Below are 19188 nucleotides of genomic sequence, written 5' to 3'. Positions count from 1 at the left end.
CGACTCATCTCTCGCCTCCTCTAAGATGGTCACTGAGAGCATTATCTTCAACAACCCATGCCCATCAGAGGAGAATGTGAGTATTCAGAAGGAGCTCCCTGCTGATAAAGTTGACATCCTCCATGGTCAACCAGTGGAGGAGTATATTGTCAAAGCTGAGCAATGCATCACTCAGGTCATTCAGGATGCAGCTGTGACATATACTGCTGCGCTGGATAAAACCGACACTTGTGGGAAACTGTCGGAAATCCTATCTGTCCATGTTTCCTCAGAGAATATTGAGGAGGCATCCTCTGATCTCTTTGGTGGAATTATTTCCGACCTGCTTGAGGTATATGAGGTCAATAAGGCCTCCAAGCGTACGAAATCAGGTCGCAAAATGTTCTGGGTGGAAGTGAGTTCAGGTTCCCAGAAGATTTATACCAAAACCCTGGACAAACTAAGGAAGCTGTTCACCTCCCACCATCTCACTGAGGGAAAAAATACTCCTGTGCAAATCGAGCTTTCTGCAACTGGACTACTTGTAACTGAGGCCACTGTACAGGAATCTCCTGTAACTGAGGCCACTTTGGCAGTGTCTCCTGTACAGAAGACAGACAGTAAGACCCCTTCTAAGTCCTCAGCCTCAGCCTACCAGCTCACCCTCGACACCTGCACTAAAGGGGTAATCAAACAGGTGATCTCGGTGCTGAGGGTGGACACTTCAAAGGAAAACTGCTCCGCTTCCGTTGGGGAGAGCACGTCAAATTCATCCTTCGACTTCAACCAGAAGTTGGACTCGATAATTTCGAAATTGGAGGACCTCACCATTTCGAGGGATGTGACGTCAGCCGAGATTGCCACACTCACGCGATCTCTTAGTGCAGCCAGCAGAACCTCTAACATTTCTATCCAGAGCTTTCACAGTGCTGAGTTCCGAGCTAAGGCCAAACACATTGTGAATGAGACCATTCTCAGAGCTGCTAGCAAAGCCAGCCATTCTTTGCTACAGAGCATGCCTAGCACCACCTTCTCACACCATGCGGTTTCTACAGCCGAAGATATAGTAAATATTATCATGCAAGACCTTGAAAGTGTATCCCAGTACACTGTGGACGACGCAGACTCCTTCCCACTAGGAGAGAAAAAGCTGGAGTTCCAGCTCAAACCCAGAGTTGTCTTTGACAACTTATTGGATGCTGCTCAAACCATGTACCACAGAGTAAAGGATAGACTGAACATCTTTTTCTCTTTTCCACCAGTGTCAGTCACCACAGCCAAATATGTGCTGGACTCCACCCCTGTGGAGACACTCAGACGTTCTAAGTCCGCTGACACTGCTCTTGTTGAGGACAGGAGCCGCCCTCCGTCTGTGAGAAGTGAGAAGCCTTTGTCAAAAGTCTGTTTGGCTAAAAGGTCTAAAACCCTTCTGTCTTCGAGTGGCTCTTCAACAGACCACCATGTAATTGACACATGCAGTGAGGATGTCACTCTGCCCACCAGGAGTATGTCAGTTGTGAGCAACAACAGTTTGAAGAGAGCCTCTCCTCTCCACGGCAGTGGATTGAGTGAAAGTTGCAAACCTCTTGTGGCTCTAAAAGACGTAACAGTGGCAGTCAGCCAAGAAGGCTTTAGCAAAACTGCAAAGAAGACGCTCAGCTTGATCCTAAATGTGATCAAGTGTAGAGTGGCCAACTCTGAGAGTTCATCTGTTGGGCAGATTGCAAGTGAGGAGTGTCTGATAGCCACTAACATGTTAGACTCTGTACTGGAGAGCCTTGACCAGTTGCCTGACATGAGCGCTGCCGATGAGATCACAAGGACAGAATCCCATACCTCTATCGCAATGGACGAGACAGGTTCACGGTCAATGCTTGTGAGCCAACAAGAAATAAACATATCTGACACCAATATCATAGTGAAAACTATAATGGACACATTGAAGACGGACGACCCAGAGATGACTTCAGCAGAAGAACATCTGGATAGGCTCCTGTCAGTTGAAGCCCTTCAAGGTGCATCTGGCAACCTGATCGCAAAGGTCCATGGTCTCATTCAGGAGATAACCATAAACCGTCAGCTTCAATCCATGGTTGGCCACAGAAGCCTCTCTCAACCAGCGCTGCCTAAACCAGCCCTGAGGAAGCTGTCAAAGGACGATGCCTCAGAGCTCATTTACAACTTTGCCCAGACTTCTGTTAGGAGACTCCTGGGGCAGTGTATGGGAAGGCCTTTGCCACCATCAGCTGAAATGGTTTTGGATCAGGTCATCAAGTTGATGACAGACGTGGTGATGGACAGCCTGACTTATGTGTCCAAGTCTACAATGGAGGATGGTAAGTGAAAGTACCTCTTTTCATCTGCATAGGACTTAATTGTAACATGATGCTCAATACATTGCGTTTTATGATGTAAAATTCACTGGTTGTGTCCAAAATGGCACCTTCTTCCATATTTAGTGCACTACTTTTGACCAGACCCTATGGGTCCTGGTCAAAAGTAGTGCACTATAAAGTGAAGAGAATGCCATTTGGGATGCAGTGACTGACTTCAATGGCTGCGTCCTCTTCTCCCAGTTATTGTACACAGGTCGGTCACACTAGCGTGCTCTTCTCACTCAGACACCAGCAATGCCACAAGTGACATCACTCATGGTGTTGTAGCTGACCTTAATGCTACTGAGGAATTCCCTGCCAGGAGCCTTAGCCCGGCTGATGTAAAGGCTGACGGCATGGCCCGCCTTCCCTCTGCCAGAGGGGAAGAGACTAAGAAGAACAGGAAGTGGCGTTTCCTACCGAAAATGCATAAGTTTCCAAAGATCATGATTAAGGTAGGGTGCTCTGTGTTTTGAGATTACATCTGTAAGGCAGGGCTGAATTTTACCCTACAGATTCACTACACCCCTATTGTCTCTCAGCATTAGAACAATACTGTTGTCATTGTCTTTAGGAGGTTGAGTGAGGACGCTGTAATGCAATCCTAATACACATGGGAGAGAGTCAATGGCTATGTCCCAAATGGCACCCTATTCCCTATATAGTGCACTACTTTTTACCAGCGCTCTATGGGCCCTTTTCAAAAGTAGTGCCTTACGTAGCGAATAGGGTGCCTTTTGGGATGCACACTCTGTATTTTACACAGGCTCAGTTGTCCTGATGTGTTTTGTCAACAGCTGTTCAAGACAAAAGGGGAACCGAAGAGCCACCCTAAACAGGATGCACTGCCTACCAAACGTCTCAGAGAGACTCATATTTCACAGGGTAAGTGATAAGCATCGATAATGTCATATTGATGTATCACCCTATGACAAGCTTGTTAAAACAGTGACAACAGATACAGGCAGACCGACGGACAGACAGGCAGACGGACAGGCAGGCAGACAGACAGACAGGCAGGCAGGCAGGCAGACGGACAGGCAGACAGACAGACAGACAGACAGACAGACAGACAGACAGACAGACAGACAGACAGACAGACAGACAGACAGACAGGCAGACCGACGGACAGACAGGCAGACGGACAGGCAGGCAGACAGACGGACAGGCAGGCAGGCAGACAGACAGGCAGACGGACAGGCAGGCAGACGGACAGGCAGGCAGACAGACAGACAGGCAGGCAGGCAGGCAGGCAGGCAGGCAGGCAGACGGACAGGCAGGCAGACAGACAGACAGGCAGGCAGGCAGACGGACAGGCAGACAGGCAGACAGACAGACAGGCAGGCAGGCAGGCAGACGGACAGGCAGGCAGGCAGACGGACAGGCAGGCAGACAGACAGACAGGCAGGCAGGCAGACGGACAGGCAGACAGGCAGACAGACAGACAGGCAGGCAGGCAGACGGACAGGCAGACAGGCAGACAGACAGACAGGCAGGCAGGCAGGCAGACGGACAGGCAGGCAGGCAGACGGACAGACACAAACACACACATTCATTTTCTGATTATGAAATGTTCTTATGACAGATGCTGAGTGTGAGGTTCCAGAGGTTCCATCCACTTCCCCTCCCAAGAAGGACCTGACAACCACACCGGCCCCTGCTCCCCAGGAGTCCCAGTCCCGTAAACGCCCACTCATAGTCAGGGTGTTACACGCTCTCTCCAGAGCCATCTCCAAACCATTCAGAGGAGCTTCTGGGAAGAAGAATTAGCCAAATGCCTGATTTTATTAATATTATATTTTAATCAGAGCCTTTATTTAATAAAACATTACTGCATTGATTTCTGTCTATAGTAGTCTTCATGTATGTGCAAGATAACGGTAAAGTACTTCAAACCACATAGTCAAAAGTATTCATAGTGAAGTACCGTTTATGATTATTGATTGTGGAAATACACATAATACAGAAAAGTTGTTGTCACATACAAAGACAGACATAAAGGAGAACTCCGTAGACCAGTCACATTCTCAAGCCATAACTAAATCCATGAATGGATCTCCTATAAGATGACAGGAGAACATTTGTAACACTTTCTATGAATCCAGGCTCTGTCGCAGCCGGCCGCGACCGGGAGACTCATGGGCGGCGCACAATTGGCCCAGCATCGTCCAGGTTAGGGGAGGGAATGGCCGGAAGGGATGTAGCTCAGTTGATAGAGCATGGCGTTTGCAACGCCAGGGGAGTGGGTTCGTTTCCCACGGGGGGCCAGTAAAAAAAAATATATACATATATATATTTATTCACTAACTGTAAGTCGCTCTGGATAAGAGCGTCTGCTAAATGACAAAAAAAAAAAAAAAAAAAAAGCCTATATCTATAATGCATACACTCAAGTCATTTACATTTTACATTTTAGTCATTTAGCAGAAGCTCTTATCCAGAGCGACTTACAGTTAGTGAGTGCATAATTTTAAATTTTTTTCATACTGTCATACACTCATAATGACTTAATTGAGTTAAGTGTTAAGTTAAGTGCAGTTATAAACACATAATGAGGGCTTATTATGTATTTCTTGCAATAAAAAAAGAAAAATGCTACTAGTTTATTAAATATTCATGACTGCTATTGCACGGCTCATGTCCACACTTCTGTACAATAGGGGGCAGTAATGCACCATAACGTTGGATGCCAACTGTCTATAAACCCCACTGAAGAAGAAAAAGCTACTCATGTAATGCATGCTGGAAAGCAGACAAAAACTAATGATTTGCAAGAGATCTAAACACGATTTATAAGCTACTGAACAACAAGTCCAAGAAAGCATTGCTAACCGCGTTTGCACTTTGAACAGATTTCTCGACAATAATAATGGAAGATGTGACTGGGGCTCAGCTCATTGCAGAGGCACTAAAAGCTCAGGTGAAGTGTGTGCAATTTATATAAAACAGTGTTATACTGTGTAACCGTGTTGCTAAGAATATATTAGTCGCTGATCATGTCCTTGGCAGTGAGAATGTAGCACTACGAGTTGTGAAAGTGTGCCATAGGTCATTGCACTGGTATAGCTAACTATTAATATTGTTGTAGAAAAACATTTAGATGTTTATGTGGAATAGCATATGTTAACATAGTGAGTTTTTGTCCTGGGTCCGCCTGGGTCCTGCAGTCGGTGAAAAGCAATTGCACTGCCTGCATCTCAGAACTGCGGCTGCCTTGATCTCATGAGGTTATCGTTGCCCGCGTGTGCATGACGTCAGAGAAAGTCGGGATCAAGTCGGACACAAATCTAACCAGCATGCATTGGGCGGTGATCGCTGGTAATCGATTCTGCGCAGACCTGGCTCATCTCAAATGGGCCTCTTGTCTATGATCTGTCGGCATGGTTATACTGGCCTGTGGCCTTCTTGGAGGCCTTGATGATATCGGAGGGGGGCTCCCATTTGAAGCAGGGCTCCAGATTGGCCATCTTTATGGTCATTATTGAGGACAGGGTGCCATCCAATGCTAGGCTGTTTCTTCTCTTGGTTTTGTTCAGTCCCACAACTGAAAACACCCTCTCAGCATCTGCGTTTGCATGGGGCAACACCAGGACAAGCTTGGCGACGGCAGCAAGCCTCTCGAATTCTTTGGCTCCTGTCACCTATGGAAAATGCACCAAAACACAATGGAAAAACATACCTTGATTTTTTATTGATTAATACTGTGAATATACTGTAGGTTGATCCATTAACAAAGTTCAGATAAAAACATGCATAATTTGAAACATGCATGACACATATATGCATGCAACAATTTTAAGCAACAGATGTAGCCAAGCCACACCTGCCAAAAGAAAAGACAAAAAAGGAAAAAAAAATTACATTATGCTTCCGGGTTGCCATTTCAGCCCAGAAGCTTTCCATTTCAGTTTAGTCCTGCAGGGATATCATTGGCATGGTCTGATAATTTAGAAACTCCTCACCCAGAAGGTCATGCTCCTCTGGCCAATGGTATGGGAGGAGATGGGGAAACCTATTTATGAAAGTAGAGTTACAAGTTGTTACGTTTTAGGTATATAGTCATCAACCAGCAGCAGTTCATACACATCTTTGAGGAGAATAAGAATATCTCATGTGCAGTTTAGGAGTGAACACACCTCATCATAAAACACAGGGTATTTTAGCTAAGATGAAAGACAATAATTAGAGAAAAAAAACGAACCTTTCAACAAAGTACAGGACATCTTCGATGTCACTTTCAGCCCTCTGCCGTACATCTACAAATTGTGCGTGCTTGATCAGTGGCTCTTCCAGTGGCAGCTTCTTAAGTGCATAGTCCACAGCACTTGTTAGGAAACACAACACAGCTTCATGGAATGAATCCACCTGCTGTGGTGTGATGTCACCCTCGTGGAGTAATCTGTTAATTTTAGCCCTGGTTGTGAACCCAATACAGCATATCGGTATAATGTACAAGGCTAAATATCACATATCACAGTGTTTGATCATAATAATAGTCAAATACTAACCTGGTAAATGGTTTGCCTTTTCTTCAAAGGCAATTTCACAAGGCTCCTCATGGCACTGCAGAGCTGCTGGAACCATAAACTTGGAACATAGCTTGCGTACCAATTTCACCATCTATAACAGACATTTACAAAAATAGTAGGTGAAACCTGTTTTAGAGGACCCCTGCAGATATCAGCAAGAAACACAGAATGAAAAAAAACTGCAAAATCCAATCCCACCTCATCATGTAACAAAAATATTGATGACTGCTCTCTCTGAAGCAGCAAGTTGAAAGAAGTGAAAGTTGGTACGGTGGCTTGGAAGAACAGCAGGTACACTTCTGTCATGGGGACAGTGAATGTCTGCACAAGTCTCTTGAACCTGGCCTGATTTTCATCTTGAATCAATCAATAAATAACACAAAACAAGAGGTTGTCATTAATACAAGTATGTGACTAACAATCCATGTAGTTGCTGCTGGTATTTCACAAACTATTTGAGATTTTTCTCATCTGCAAAACATGTGCTTTGTGTATTTTTAAACATCTAATAACATGAACATCTGTATGATTCTAACTTGTCATTATAGGAGTGGAAAAGATGAACCCGCTTACTGTCCGGGTCTTCATGGGCAGCAAAGTTGTCCACCAGTTCTTAAATATGTGCACAACAAGTGGGAGGAGATGTGGGCCAGCAAGTGAGATCTTCGCCAAAATGAACTCCACCATAGAGGAGCATGGCATCCCTTGGGAGAACTGCATTGGTCTCTCAGTTTACAATGCAGCTGTGAACATTGGACCAGTGTCATTCGACCCATCCGTAACAAGGGTATACAGGGCTTTTTTCATCTCCTTCACAAGCTCCTGTGTGAAATATGGTGCGAGTGCTTCATTGGTAATGCAGGATGACTTAGTCCTGGCACACCTGTACTCCTGCGCTGTCTTCGAATCTCCGAAACATTCTTTTAGGAGAGGCCCCAGGTGGTCCGCAAAGGCTAGGGGGACGTTGTGAACTACCAACCCAGCTGTCATTTTGACCTCAGCCCTTGTCTGTAAGAAATTAAAAATTATTAATCCTCCCAAAAGACCATAGTTTATTTAAAATAGACGCCTGCGATAATAGGGCACAGGTAAAAAACACATTCAGCAACTAAGATCTCAAATTAAGAAAACTGGACTGTACTACACTGAAATACAAACCACAAATTAGTCAAAACTATCAACCATGACTTTACCGTGATCAACTAGAACACAAAACTCTTGATTGAACCTTGACAGAATCATTACACATATCATACCTTAACCTCTTGTGCAGACATACCCCCAACAGATGGAACGGCCATTGCATATTGGGATATTGTGGCTGTGGACAGGAGAGCTCGTTGCTTATCTTGGTGGCCTTTTGCTTTTTATATGGCGCACTACATCTGTCACACCCTGGTGGCAACATGAGTTTTCAATACGGCAGACTGCACACCAGTAGTGCATGTTGAGGCTCCCTCTGGTAATAAATGGCCATGAAGAGGTCCACTCATTTTTGAAAATGGATCTATATGTTGCTGCTCCAGCCAGAGCACGACTCTTCTGGCCCTGCTGTTGGATTGGGGGGGTCTCTTCTTTCTGTCCCTCTGTGTCTTCTTCCATCTGCCCTGTTGGTTGTTCTATTTGTCCTGTCTGTTGCTCCTCTGCATGTGCGTCAATCTGTCCTGTCTGTTGCTCCTCTGCTTGTTTGTCAGTCTGTCCTGTCTCCTGCTCTCTCTGTCCTTTGTGTTGCTCCTCTGTCTGTTGTCCTGTCGTTTCTATCAATCGTTCTGGCTGTTCTGTCAGTGTGTTTGTCTGTCTTTTCTCACTTGGCTGGTTCTTTAAATAAAATAAAAGGTTTTGCTTTTGTCCTGGCAAAGGTCTCTTACGGGACATCTTTGAAACCTTAAACAATTAAAATGGTCATGTTGGTTTAATAACTCTACTCTCAGTTACAAAAACATACCTACTTCTATTGCACACATTTCCTGTATTTATGTTAAATTCTTTGGAATACATCTTACCTGTTCGAAATCAGCTGAGTTTACATTCACCACACTAAATCATGTTCACACGCACAAACAAATAATTTATTTCAAGATTTAAAGTTTAAGAGAGTGAGTATTCAATTGGACGACATTTCATTGTTACATACCTAGTCTCAGCTCAGCTTCTTATCAGACTTCTTCAGGGCGGCAGGTAGCTTAGTGGGTAAGAGCGTTGTGCCAGTAACCGAAAGGTTGCTGGTTCTAATCCCCGAGCCGACTAGGTGAAAAATCTGTCGATGTGCCCTTGAGCAAGGCACTTAACCCTAATTGCTCCTGTAAGTCGCTCTGGATAAGAGCGTCTGCTAAATGCCAAAAAAAAAAAAAAGGTAGTGACCTGCTCATCTTATGTTGACTTTCACGGCAATGGTATCTCTTCTTCTGTCGCTAACTTCGGGGTGCAGCACATATGGTTCATTGGCGCTCATCTACCGTCGGGGAGTTTGAAAAAACGAACGAACGAGTCTCTGCCGATTTTTTTTGCTTGAGAAATTGGATGTGTGGCGTGAGTGCGTGTGAAAACAGGCAAAAACGTGTGTCACACGGCGAAAGCGTGAGAGTTGGCAGCTCTGTGTTAACACCCTTGTTGATGCATGCCAATGTGTGTGTCAATGCAAAGAAAATCTAAACTACATTGTAACAATTCATATACAATTCAGAATGAAAATGTATGCACTCACTAACTGTAAGTCGCTCTGGATAAGAGCGTCTGCTAAATGACTAAAAATGTTTTAAAAAATGTAAATATACTGTATCTACATGTATCTCTCTACAGAATGTAGAATATATGTTTGGAATAGTTGGTGTTCCAGTCATTGAAGTAGCTATGGCAGCTCAAGCCTCAGGAATCAAGTATGTGGGAATGCGCAATGAACAAGCCCTAAGCCACCTTTTTATTACTAAACCAGCTCTCCCCAAATCATGTGATATTAACTACCCTTACATAGACTACAGGAGCGTGTAGTGTGTGAGGGTCAGTTTCATAGCTTTTTTGCATTGCTAATTATGTCTGCCTGTCTGTCTGACCCTTTGTGTGTCTGTCTGCCTGTCTTCCTGTCTGTCCCTCTGTCTGTCTGTTCCTCTCCAGTCCAGGTGCATGTCTGGTTGTGTCTGGACCGGGACTCATCCATTCACTTGGTGCAATGGCCAATGCTAACATGAACTGCTGGTATGCTAGAACTCCACAAACAGAAGACCCTACTACTCATGTTCAGTGGCCTTTCAAAAGAAGGGATGCTATCCGCACACTGCAAAAAATGATCTGAGGACTCCAAACTATCTCAGCTTGTCAGTTGATGTCATTGTGTGATACCTCTCTCTCTGTAGGCCTGTGATTGTTATTGGAGGCTCCTCTGATCAAAACCAAGAGACCACTGGGGCGTTTCAAGAGTTTCCACAGGTACCGATTCAACCATGACATTTCTGACTATTGAACATTAGGGGATGGTATCCCGGGACACAGATTAAGCCTAGTCATGGCCTAAAAAGCAAACTCAATAGAGAATCTCTGTCTGGGAAACTGGCCCTAGCAGTTTAATTGCTGAAAGAGGAAATAATTTGTTATTTGTGGTCCTCTTTCTCTGTCAGGTGGAGGCATGCAGATTGTACAGTAAGTTCTCTGCTAGGTCTAGCAGTCTGGATATGATCTCCTCAGTGGTAGAGAAGGTATACAGTCTACTCTGACTCCCTCTGTGTAGTCCTCTTCATATCATTTGGTATCACCTGCAATTGTCTGTTTTCTGACCTCTAATTTTCCAGCTTAGCAAGGTACCTTAACTGCTTCATAAGAGCACAGCACAGCCTTAATTGATCTGAATGGAAGGGTGTTTGGTCTGTCTAAGGCAGCACGCACTAGCATGTATGGACGTCCAGGTGCTGTATACGTAGACATATCTGGGGACATGGTCAATGCTAAATTGGACAGGAGCAGAGCCAGGTTAGTGGCCATCACTGTCTTTCATCCATTTAAAATGTATACTAATGCGTTACTGTTGAATATGTATACCTCTGAATTCACATCACCGTAGTCATTTTTATTTTATTTTGTTATACCTTTTAACGTCTGAAGTGAACCAGAAATTAAATTACTTAGAAAATATAGCACTATATCAAAATATTCTCATCAGAGAATAGCAATAAGCCTCGATAGACCTTCATGATGTATTTACATATGCAATACAGTTGCTAGGTAACATGTTTAATGTTTGACCTATTATTTATTATTTCCTTTGTCAGAGAGGTGCCCTGTAGTCCACCTCCTCCTGTGAGTATGGCTGACCATATGGCGATCACAGAAGCACTGGCGGTCCTGAAAGGAGCCAAACGGCCTTTACTCATCATTGGCAAATGTAGGCATTGCTTTTTTAATAGCCAGATAATCTGGGGGAAACAGAACTAAAATGTTGCATAATTGCGTCAGATACTTGGTTAAGGTCTGGGGAGATGTTAAGAGAAAGATACTAACGCCACTTGCGAAGTTTCCACCCCCCTAAACGGAAACTCTCTGCAAGTTTCAGGCAAGTTTATGGGCCAAATGTCCCCTCCCCTTCTGAAATTGAAAAGATGCGAGTACCTGCGAAATCGTGATTTGTCCAAATGATTAGTGGTGAAAAATCAGCGTACCGGAACAAAGTTGTCACATCCCAGTCTGTTGACAGATGCTACTTCCAGTTATGTTACGTGCGTCTGTCCAGGAGAGATCAATAGCCAGGTGAGACGCACTGTAACACATATAGCACTGTACCACAGCCGGGGCGGCAAGTAGCTTAGTGGTTAAGAGCGTTGTGCCAGTAACCGAAAGGTCGCTGGTTCTAATCCCCGAGCCGACTAGGTGAAAAATCTGTTGATGTGCCCTTGAGTAAGGCACTTAACCCTAATTGCTCATGTAAGTCGCTCTGGATAAGAGCGTCAGCTAAATGACTAAAATGTAAATGTACCACGGTTCAGTCGAAAATAGGGCCACGTTCAGTCGACAAATGTTGTTGACATGATTTCTCATTCTACCTGTCCGAGAGGCACGTTCGTTCTACATGCTATATTTCTATCTGAACGTTGCACAACGTTTTGCTCAGCTGAATGCATCCCAGTTGTGAAGGCCAGTCTGTTGAAATCCGTGTGGCAGTGCCCTCTGTCTGTGTCCCTCTGCAGGTGCAGCCCATGGAAGAGCAGAGGGGGCTCTGAAGGAGCTGGGGGAGGGGTGTGACCTTCCCTTCCTGCCCACCCCCATGGGTAAAGGGGTGCTGCCTGACAATCACCCCAACTGTGTTGCTGCTGCCCGCTCCAGGTCAGCCTCTCCTTCTCTCAGCTGGCATCATATTCATGTACAGACCATTTAAGTATAAGTAGGACCAAGAATTTCCCTGACCATTTGAACAGACCAGGAAATTCCTGAAATCCCTATCTATAACTAGTCTCTCCTGGCCAGGTCATGTCAATGTAAACTGGTGTCAATCAAACAACTACACTACTCCTATAACTAGCCTCTTTTCATTACATTTTGTTTTGTTCTATCTGATTGTGTTATTTTCCCTGCTCTCCTCCTCCTCTCTTCCTATCCTCCTCCTCCTCCTCCCTTCCTATCCTCCTCCTCCTCTCTTCCTATCCTCCTCCTCCTCCTCCTCCTCCTCTCTTCCTATCCTCCTCCTCCTCCTCTCTTCCTATCCTCCTCCTCTCTTCCTATCCTCCTCCTCTCTTCCTATCCTCCTCCTCCTCCTCCTCCTCCTCCTCCTCCTCCTCCTCCTCCTCTCTTCCTATCCTCCTCCTCTCTTCCTCCTCCTCCTCTCTTTCTATCCTCCTTCTCCTCTTCCTCCTCCTCCTCCTCTTCCTATCCTCCTGGTTCTATGGTCTTGGTGGGGACTGCAGAGCTCTGCTCCAGTCTGATGTTGTGGTCCTCCTTGGTGCCAGGCTCAACAATATTATTTTTTTAAGAAACAAGCATTGATTGTCCTGCAGCACAGCTATGTGAATTATTATATGGATTATAATTAATGGACATTTATGTAAGGGTCGATAGGGAAAATGAAGTCTGACATTTCTAAGAGTACAAACTTCAGAAGCCTTTTTAAACCTCAAATACACTACACGTTTTAAATGTCCTGCATTGCAGGAAAGTTCTCCTGCAACAAGGTGATCAAATTAAGATCCTACATCTGTACTCGATTCAGTTTGTTTCGTTTCTACTCCTCATCTTTACGTTCAGCTCCTGGAGTACGTTCACAAAGATGGCTGGAAGTATCCAGCTGATACAGAATGGTGGACCACGTTGAAAGAGAAGATGGTTGCTAACGCAACAATGACAAAGGTGTGTTGGTGTGTCCATCTGTGACCTGTGACCTAAGCAAGTTAGATTCTGCCTGTGTGTCTGTATTACTGACTCTTTGTTATCTGTGAAATAACTTGACTTAAATCCAACAGGTAGAATACATTATGGTACATATGTAGTATTGCTCATAAATCCAACAGGTAGAAGACATTATGGTACAGATGTATTCTGAGTCTTGTCATAGGCATGTATGATCCCGTCCGGTCAATTCCCTCCTATTTTTCCAGCACCCGGCCTGGGATTCGAACCGGCCACCTTTCGGCTACAGGTCCAACAGATAGGCAGCTGCCTGCAACGGTGTCCACTTCTCATTGTCCTGTAGGGAAGAGCAAAGAAGTGTTATAGCCATTTCATATTCAGCTAGTATGGATACAGGAATACATTTGATTTTAAATCGTACTAGTTTAGCAATACATTCTTATGGCTTGGATAATTCAGCTGGCAGCTGGATATTTATGGCTCTAACTAGCCTATACTGCAACTAGGCTACATACTGCAACTAGGCTACATACTGCAACTAGGCTACATACTGCAACTAGGCTACATACTGCAACTAGGCTACATACTGCAACTAGGCTACATACTGTAACTAGGCTACATACTGCAACTAGGCTACATACTGTAACTAGGCTACATACTGCAACTAGGCTACATACTGTAACTAGGCTACATACTGCAACTAGGCTACATACTGCAACTAGGCTACATACTGTAACTAGGCTACATACTGTAACTAGGCTACATACTGTAACTAGGCTACATACTGCAACTAGGCTACATACTGCAACTAGGCTACATACTGTAACTAGGCTACATACTGCAACTAGGCTACATACTGCAACTAGGCTACATACTGCAACTAGGCTACATACTGCAACTAGGCTACATACTGCAACTAGGCTACATACTGTAACTAGGCTACATACTGCAACTAGGCTACATACTGTAACTAGGCTACATACTGCAACTAGGCTACATACTGCAACTAGGCTACATACTGTAACTAGGCTACATACTGTAACTAGGCTACATACTGCAACTAGGCTACGTACTGTAACTAGGCTACATACTGCAACTAGGCTACATACTGCAACTAGGCTACATACTGTAACTAGGCTACATACTGCAACTAGGCTACATACTGCAACTAGGCTACATACTGTAACTAGGCTACATACTGCAACTAGGCTACATACTGCAACTAGGCTACATACTGTAACTAGGCTACATACTGTAACTAGGCTACATACTGCAACTAGGCTACATACTGCAACTAGGCTACATACTGCAACTAGGCTACATACTGTAACTAGGCTACATACTGCAACTAGGCTACATACTGCAACTAGGCTACATACTGTAACTAGGCTACATACTGTAACTAGGCTACATACTGCAACTAGGCTACATACTGCAACTAGGCTACATACTGCAACTAGGCTACATACTGCAACTAGGCTACATACTGCAACTAGGCTACATACTGCAACTAGGCTACATACTGCAACTAGGCTACATACTGCAACTAGGCTACATACTGCAACTAGGCTACATACTGCAACTAGGCTACATACTGTAACTAGGCTACATACTGCAACTAGGCTACATACTGCAACTAGGCTACATACTGTAACTAGGCTACATACTGCAACTAGGCTACATACTGTAACTAGGCTACATACTGCAACTAGGCTACATACTGTAACTAGGCTACATACTGCAGGCACCCTATTCCCTACATAGTGCACTACTTTTGACCTGGGCCCTGGTCAGAAGTAGTGAGCTATAAAGGTAATAGGGTGTTGTTTTGGACATATCCTTTTCTGTACTCCAGCAATTTAAAGGATGTTGCCTCATCAACCCCAGTGGCCTAACTAACCCTATAGTCTCTGTCCCCTGTCGGTCTGTCCCCTGTCAGTCTGTCCCCTGTCGGTCTGTCCCCTGTCGGTCTGTCCCCTGTCGGTCTGTCCCCTGTCGGTCTGTCCCCTGTCGGTCCCCTGTCGGTCTGTCCCCCTGTCGGTCTGTCCCCTGTCAGTCTGTCCCCTGTCGGTCTGTCCCCTGTCGGTCTGTCCCCTGTCGGTCCCCTGTCGGTCTGTCCCCTGTCAGTCTGTCCCCTGTCGGTCTGTCCCCCTGTCGGTCTGTCCCCTGTCGGTCTGTCCCCCTGTCGGTCTGTCCCCTGTCAGTCTGTCCCCTGTCGGTCTGTCCCCCTGTCGGTCTGTCCCCTGTCGGTCTGTCCCCCTGTCGGTCTGTCACCTGTTTTTCTGTCTGTGTCCCAGGAGCCAGAGTAAATGCCAAAGACAACAAGTGGCTCACTCCTCTGCACCGGGCCGTGGCTTCCTGCAGTGAGGTATGTGTACAGATACTGTCAGCCCTCACACACACTCCTGTGCATATGTGTTTGACTGTTAAGTGTGTTGTGATTTTTAAATGCACTTTAAACAAAGTTGAACATGATTTGAACTGTGTTCCTGTAGGAGGCTGTCCAGGTGTTATTGAAACACTCTGCTGATGTGAACGCCAGGGACAAGAACTGGCAAACGCCGCTCCACATCGCTGCGGCCAATAAGGCAGTCCGCTGTGCTGAGGCCCTGGTCCCTCTCCTCAGCAACGTGAACGTGTCAGACCGGGCCGGGCGCACGGCGCTGCACCATGCAGCCTTCAGTGGACACCAGGAGGTTAGCAATTAGCATGGACATGATTACACACTGTAGTCTACACTTTATACCTGTCCTATCCCCACGTTGAGCTTACTGTGCATCCGATTACTTACAATGGTTGTATGTAGGGCTGTGACGGTAATTGGATAACCGTGACATTGACGGTTTTGGATGAAGAACGCCATGAAAATAAAATTACCGTCAAAACCAAAAAGAAGTATGATTTTCTCTCCATAAAATGTTTTATCACCTTTATTTTAATGTAGATATACTTTATCCATAGCGGGAGTGTTAACTATTGATTATATGGTATTGTTTTGCTGACTTAGTTGGAGGAGATATAGACAGTTTAATAGATGGACTATCTTTTGATGCACCGCAATCACCAAATCTGCTCTATGCGCGAATAGGAGAGAATCTTTGAAGGTCAATTCAGGTTAATTGAAGAGGGGGGAGTGAGGTGAAAAGTGGGGACCGGGGGTAACTATAGTATCTCTAGATCTATAGCCTACAGGCTGGGGGTGGGTGGGTAGCCTCTGACCTCTGACCTTCACCTCTGACCTTTTTCATTGTTACAGTAGATCAGAGGAGTGAGGTGAAAAAGATGGCTCTCATTGCAAAAAAAAACCCATAACAACCTGTTTGGGCACATTTCAGTTTCACACCTAACGACGATGGAGAACCAGATGACTTGGACCAGCCTGTTTGCAGAATATGCGCAAAACCCATAGGCTACCTACTAAGAATTCCAGCACCACAAACGGGACACCGATAAGTGGCGAGCACTGCCAGACACTGGAACTCGTAATTTAGTCATAGGAATGGTGCCTTTACGAACGGTGGAGAAACCCGCCTTCAAATAAATGCTCTGGAAATTTGACAGACTATACGAGTTACCGGGGAGAAAGTATTTGTCTCAAACAGCGGTCCCTACCTTGTTCAACAAGGTGAAGGGGGAGGTTCAGACAGAGCTAAAGGACGTAGATTTGTTTATTTTTGCACTGAATACGGACATGTGGTCAAGTGTAAATATGACTCCTTACATGAACCTAACAGTGCACTATCTGACGAAAGACTGGACACTGAAATCCAACTGTTTGGAAACAACCTACATTCCGGAATACCACACAGCCGACAAACTCTCCGAAGCCCTGCGTTCGGAATTCCTTGACTGGGCCCTTGACGAAAATCTAATGTCCTGTATCGCCACAGACAACAGGGCCAACATTGTGGCTGAAGTGAGGCAACTGAACTGGCCTTGGCTAAATTGCTTTGGCCACAATCTCCATCTCGCTGTCACCATCAATGTGAAGCCAGAGCACAGGTCGTGTTCTAGGCCTATGTAGAACTCTGGTGGGCACTTTTTAGCAGAGCTGGCGATTTAACAGGGGGACCTAGTAAGGCCCAGACCGAGCTGAACCTCCCAATTCACAACCTCATTCTTGTGAGAAATTAAGTTTTAATAACTAAGCTGTAGTAACCATTTATAGGCTATTCAATGTTAAAAGAATAAGCTATGCAAAATGATTGTTCATGAATAATTGTAATTCAGATGCCCGAGCAAATAAACAAACAAAATAGGCTAGTTTCCTTGAATCACTTAATGTTGCATTACCATAGGCCCATTGTTTTATTTAGCCAATCATACTCGAATTAAACCACTGATTATAATGAGAATATAGAACATATTCTGGGAATCCTACATGTTACGTGTGTATACTATACCAGAAAGCATGATCATTAGCTTCTTCTGGATTGTTTTAAATCGCGTAGCCTGTCGGAAGGCAGCGGGTGCGGCGAATAGGCTTCCAAATAGATGACTGTTGAGTTGTGAATGTCAGTGAAAGAGAGGCTCAACCAGGCATATCGCAATTTTTCAAAATACAATGGAGGGAAACAGTTTGGAAAGCAATTGGCTTATTGCTTCAAAGAGAAGAAGATGAAAATACTAATGTCTTTTTAATGATCAAAATCCTCAACTTAATTGAGGGAACAGTATTATTGGCATCGGCTATATCCCTGGTGAGTGTGCATATTCACTGTCTTTATCACTAGGTCAGTGCCACTTGAAAGTCGTGTTGAAAAAGATTCTGCTAATCTCTCTAGTCATATAAAGTGTAGTAGAATTGCGTGATTTTAAAATAATAAAAGGCCACATTTTTCCAGTGAAAAGAAACCTACTCCACCACCCGCTGCATTGAACAGCCTGTGATTGAGTTATATTATTAGCCTAAATTATGACTATCCAATTTACTAATCACATTAGGAATAGTCAGCTATTTTACATAAGTTCCGAGCTGGTCATGGGTGCACTTCAGCCACGCTCAAGGTCCTAAACGATATTATAACCGCGATTGATAATAGACAGTACTGTGCAGCCGTCTTCATCGACCTGGCCAAGGCTTTCGACTCTGTCAACCACCGCATTCTTATTGGCAGACTAAATAGCCTTGGTTTCTCAAATGACTGCCTCGCCTGGTTCACCAACTACTTCTCAGATAGAGTTCAGTGTGTCAAATCGGAGGGCCTGTTGTCTGGACCTATGGCAGTCTCTATGGGGGTGCCACAGGGTTCAATTCTTGGGCCGACACTTTTCTCCGTGTATATCAATGATGTCGCTCTTGCTGCTGGTGACTCTCAGATCCACCTCTACGCAGACGACACCATTTTGTATACATCTGGCCCTTCATTGGACACTGTGTCAACAAACCTCCAAACGAGCTTCAATGCCATACAACACTCCTTCAGTAGCCTCCAACTGCTCTTAAACACTAGTAAAACGAAATGTATGCTTTTCAATCGAACGCTGCTGGCACCCGCCCTCCCGACTAGAATCACCACTCTCGACGGGTCTGACCTAGAGTATGTGGACAACTACAAATACCTAGGTGTCTGGTTAGACTGTAAACTCTCCTTCCAGACTCACATAAAGAATCTCCAATCCAAAGTTAAATTTAGAATCGGCTTCCTATTTCGCAAACAAAGCCTCCTTCACTCATGCTGCCAAACATGCCCTCGTAAAACTGACTATCCTACCGATCCTTGACTTCGGCGATGTCATTTACAAAATAGCCTCCAACACTCTACTCAGCAAACTGGATGTAGTCTATCACAGTGCCATCCGTTTTGTCTCCAAAGCCCCATACACTACCCACCACTGTGACCTGTACGCTCTTGTTGGCTGGTCCTCACTACATGTTCGTCGTCAAACCCACTGGCTCCAGGCCATCTATAAATCACTGCTAGGCAAATCCCCGCCTTATCTTAGCTCATTGGTCACCATAGCAGCACCCACCCGTAGTC

General features: G+C 44.9%; 1 protein-coding gene and 1 long non-coding RNA gene across 2 annotated transcripts in view; both read left to right on the top strand.

Annotated features, from left to right (window-relative positions):
* Positions 1-3161: 3161 nt before the first annotated feature.
* Positions 3162-10545, top strand: LOC311117047. The gene is made up of 4 exons (XR_014611553.1): positions 3162-3239; positions 9995-10075; positions 10234-10306; positions 10495-10545. It is a non-coding gene; the product is annotated as an uncharacterized lncRNA (long non-coding RNA).
* Positions 10546-13127: 2582 nt separating this feature from the next.
* The window catches only part of LOC311117051 (uncharacterized protein), a gene marked incomplete at both ends in the record, with an annotated part of 85490 nt that continues 79429 nt past the window's right edge, over positions 13128-19188 (top strand). The window contains 3 exons of the mRNA XM_084192044.1: positions 13128-13137; positions 15412-15575; positions 15703-15903. Coding sequence (XP_084048170.1) covers positions 13128-13137; positions 15412-15575; positions 15703-15903 — 375 coding nt within the window. The remainder of the gene's footprint in view (positions 13138-15411; positions 15576-15702; positions 15904-19188) is intronic.

Source organism: Coregonus lavaretus (assembly GCF_964263955.1).
Source record: "Coregonus lavaretus genome assembly, contig: HAP1_SCAFFOLD_1334, whole genome shotgun sequence".
In the NCBI taxonomy this organism is placed as follows: Eukaryota; Metazoa; Chordata; class Actinopteri; order Salmoniformes; family Salmonidae; genus Coregonus; species Coregonus lavaretus.
Note: the sequence above shows the minus strand (reverse complement) of the source record. Positions and strands in the feature narration are given on the sequence as shown.